This window comes from Passer montanus, unplaced genomic scaffold (assembly GCF_014805655.1).
Source record: "Passer montanus isolate IOZ18808 unplaced genomic scaffold, ASM1480565v1 scaffold1536, whole genome shotgun sequence".
Lineage (NCBI taxonomy): Eukaryota > Metazoa > Chordata > Aves > Passeriformes > Passeridae > Passer > Passer montanus.
In genome coordinates this window covers 1-4,096 of record NW_024362452.1, presented here as the reverse complement: position 1 = coordinate 4,096, position 4,096 = coordinate 1, and the positions used below count along the sequence as shown (strand labels likewise).

At 41.9% G+C, this 4,096-nt stretch overlaps 1 protein-coding gene across 1 annotated transcript; it reads left to right on the top strand.

Moving 5' to 3' along the window:
- Window positions 1–332: 332 nt before the first annotated feature.
- Window positions 333–3,607, top strand: LOC120498873 (late cornified envelope protein 1D-like; the record flags this gene model as incomplete). The annotated part of the gene is made up of 3 exons (XM_039702060.1): window positions 333–380; window positions 2,257–2,384; window positions 3,506–3,607. Coding segments are annotated over exons 1-3 (260 nt in total), but the record flags the coding sequence as incomplete, so codon positions are not given.
- Between the last annotated feature and the right edge of the window lie 489 nt (window positions 3,608–4,096).

The window sequence follows — 4,096 nt, the reverse complement described above, 5'->3', positions numbered from 1 at the left end:
TTTTTGGCGATTTTTTGGCGATTTTTTAGTGATTTTTTTGCAATTTTTTTGAATTTATTTGGATTTTTTCTAGATTTTTAAATGAGATTTTTTTTAGGATTTATTGGGATTTTTTCAGAATTTTTTGAGGAATTTTTGGTGATTTATTGCGATTTTTTTGTGATTTATTATGATTTTTTGGGGATTTTTTACTGATTTTTTACTGATTTTTTTTGAGATTTTTTGAGTTTATTTGGATTTTATTCCTTGTTTTTTTATTGAGATTTTTGGTGGGATTTATTGGGATTTTGGGGAGGTTTTGCAGCTGCTGCCGCTGCTGGGGCTGGCCCTGCTCAACCTCGTCTTCCAAAATGATCCTGAGCCCGACCCCGAGGACCAGAGTGAGTCTGGAATTATTGGGAATTTTTTTGGAATTTTTTGGAATTTTTTCGGATTTTTTTGAGGAATTTTTGGTGATTTATTCCGATTTTTTGCGATTTTTTAGTGATTTTTTTGCCATTTTTTCGAATTTTTTTCCAGTTTTTTCCGAAATTTCTTGTGTTTTTTATTGAGTTTTTTGTAGAATTTACTGGGAATTTTTTTGGAATTTATTGTGACTTTTTTGTGAATTTTTTTTTGTGTTTTTTTTTTATTTTTTTTTTTGTTATTTTTTTGTGATTTTATTGCATTTTTTGGAATTTTTTTGAGATTTTTTTCTAATTTATTTGGATTTTTCCTTGCCCTTTTATTGAGCTATATTCTAGAATTTATCAGGATTTTTAACTGATTTTTTGGGATTTTTTTGACATTTTTTGAGGATATTTTGTGATTTTCTTGTGGTTTTTTTTAGAATTTATTTGGTTTTTTCCTTGATTTTCAATAAGATTTTTTCTAGGATTTATTGGGATTCTTTTTAGGATTTATTGGGGATTTTTTTAGGATTTATTGGGATTTTTTTTGTAGGATTTATTGGAATATTTTTTAGGATTTATTGGGATTTTTTTGAGGAATATTTGGGATTTTTGGAGGATTTTTGGAGGTGTTTTGGGGAGGTTTTCCAGCCTTTCCTCCCCCAAATTCCCTTTCTTTCCCCCCAACCCCCCCAATTCCGGCTTTCTGGAATTCCCAACCCCAAAATTCTCAAAATTCCGATTTCCAAGATCCCAAAAATTCCCCAAATTTCAGGACCCAAGTTCCCAAAAATTCCCAAAAATCCACAACTTTTGATCCTTGAACTCTTTGATTCCGGGGCCGTTTCCCAGTGTTTTCTCTCCCAAAATTCCCATTTTTTCACTCCCAACCCCCCAATTCTGGCTCCCTGGGATTCCCAACCCCAAAATTCCCAAAATTTCAGGACCCAAGATCCCAGAAATTCCCAAAATTCCCCAAAAATCCTCAACATTTGAGCCTTGACCTCTTTGATTCCGGAGCTGTTTTCCGGCATTTCCTCCCCCAAAATTCCCATTTTTTCACTCCCAACTCCCCCAGATCCGGCTCCCTGGAATTCCCAACCCCAAAATTCCCAAACTTTTGTGCTCCAAGATCCCAAAAATTCCCAAAAATCCTCATGATTTCTGAAAATTGAACACTTTGATTCCGGAGCCGTTTTCCAGCGTTTTCTCTCCCAAAATTCCCATTTTCCCCCCCCAATTCCGGCTCCCTGGCATTCCCAACCCCCAGAATTCCCAAAAAACCCCCAAAATTCCGGATTTTCCGATTCCAGAGGCGGCCGAGTCGCGTCTGGAGGTGCTGCAGGGCCGGCGGGCGCTGCCGGCCGCCTTCTGCCGCCTCCTGCTGCGGGGGGGCTGGCACCCAAAATCCCCAAATCCCACCAGCCCAAAAAAACAGAATCCCAAAATTCCCAAAATTCCGAGACCCAAGATCCCAAAAATTCCCAAAATTTTGTGCTCCGAGATCCCAAAATTTCCCCAAAATCCCCAACTTTCGAGCCTGGAGCTCTTTGATTCCGGAGCCGTTTTCCGGCATTTCCTCCCCCAAAATTCCCATTTTTTCACTCCCAAACCCCCTAATTTAATTCCCATGGAATTCCCGGATCCCAAAACTCCCAAAAATTTCAGGACCCAAAACCCCAAAAATCCCCAAAATTCCCCAAAAATCCCACGATTTCTGAACATGGAACTCTTTGATTCCGGAGCCGTTTTCCGGCGTTTTCTCTCCCAAAATTCCCATTTTTTCACTCCCAACCCCCATAATTTGGGGTTCCTGGCATTCCCAACCCCCAGAATTCCCAAAAATTCCGGGATTTTCCCGTTCCAGAGGCGGCCGAGTCGCGTCTGGAGGCGCTGCAGGGCCGGCGGGCGCTGCTGGCCGCCTTCTGCCGCCTCGTGCTGCGCGGCGTGCTGCGGCTGCGCGCCGCCGCCGACGTCTTCAAGCACTACTGCAAGGTGGGGTTTGGGGGCAATTCCCGGGATTTGGGGCAATTCCCGGGATTTGGGGGGAATTTATGGGGATTTGGGGGCAGTTCCCGGGATTTTGGGCAATTCCCGGGTTTTGGGGGGAATTTCCATGATTTTGAGGGGAATTTCTAGGATTTTGGGGAGATTTTATGGGGATTTTTGGGGGAGTTTGTGGGGATTTTGGGGCAGTTCCTGGGAATTTGGGGAGAATTCCCAGGATTTTGGGGGGAATTCCTGGGGTTTTGGGGAGATTTTATGGGGATTTTGGGAGGAATTCTGGGATTTTGGGGGGAATTCCTGGGATTTTGGATAAATTTATGGGGATTTTGGGCAAGTTCCCGGGAATTTCGGGGATTCTGGGGAGGATTTATGGGGATTTTGGGGCAATTGCTGGGATTTTAGGGGAATTTATGGGGATTTTTGGGGGGATTTTGGGAAGAATTTCTGGGATTTTGGGGGGAATTCTTGGGATTTTTGGGATTTTGCTGCTCTGATCCTTCAGGAATTTTGGGAATTCCCTCTGGGCCATTCCCAGTTTTTGGGCATTCCCAGTTTTTCGGGGACTTTGGGGCTCTCACATTCCCATTTTCCCCCATTTTGTGGCTCTCTAATTCCCATTTTCCCAGGATTTTGGGTCTCTCTAATTCCCATTTTTCCGGATTTTTGGGCATTTGCTGCTCTGATCCCCCATTTTTCCGGATTTTTTGTCCATTCCCAGTTTTTCGGGGACTTTGGGGCTCTCACATTCCCATTTTTCCCCATTTTGGGTCTCTCACATTCCCATTTCCCCGGGATTTTGGGAATTCCCTCTGGGCCATTCCCATTTTTCCGGATTTTTTGTCCATTCCCAGTTTTTCGGGGACTTTGGGGCTCTCACATTCCCATTTTCCCCCATTTTGTGGCTCTCTAATTCCCATTTCCTTGGGATTTTGGGTCTCTCACATTCCCATTTCCCCGGGATTTTGGGAATTCCCTCTGGGCCATTCCCATTTTTCCGGATTTTTTGTCCATTCCCAGTTTTTCGGGGACTTTGGGGCTCTCACATTCCCATTTTCCCCCATTTTGTGGCTCTCTAATTCCCATTTCCTTGGGTTTTTTGCCCTTCCCAGTTTTTCGGGGACTTTGGGGACATCCTGCGGGAGACGCTGCGCTGCGCGCGGGACCTCGACCGCTCCGAGTGGGCGCGGACGCTGCTGCTCAGCCTGCAGCAGGTACGGGAATTTGGGGGAAATCTGGGAATTTTGGGGAATTCTGGGAGGTGTCCGGGCTTTATTCCGGGATTTCCGGCCTTTTTTGGGTGGTTTTTTGGGATTTTTTTTTTTTGTGATTTTTTTGCAAAGTTTTTGCTGATTTTTTTGTGATTTTTTGTGGGTTTTTTGGGCGATTTTTTTGTGATTTTTTTTGTGATTTTTAAATATTTTTTGCGATTTTTTGGCAATTTTTTGTGATTTTTTGTGATTTTGTGATTTTTTTTGCAATTTTTTGCAAATTTTTTTGTGATTTTTTTGTGATTTTTTTGCAAAGTTTTTGCTGATTTTTTTGTGATTTTTTGTGGGTTTTTTGGGCGATTTTTTTGTGATTTTTTTTGTGATTTTTAAATATTTTTTGCGATTTTTTGGCAATTTTTTGTGATTTTTTGTGATTTTGTGATTTTTTTTGCAATTTTTTGCAAATTTTTTTGTGATTTTTTTGTGATTTTT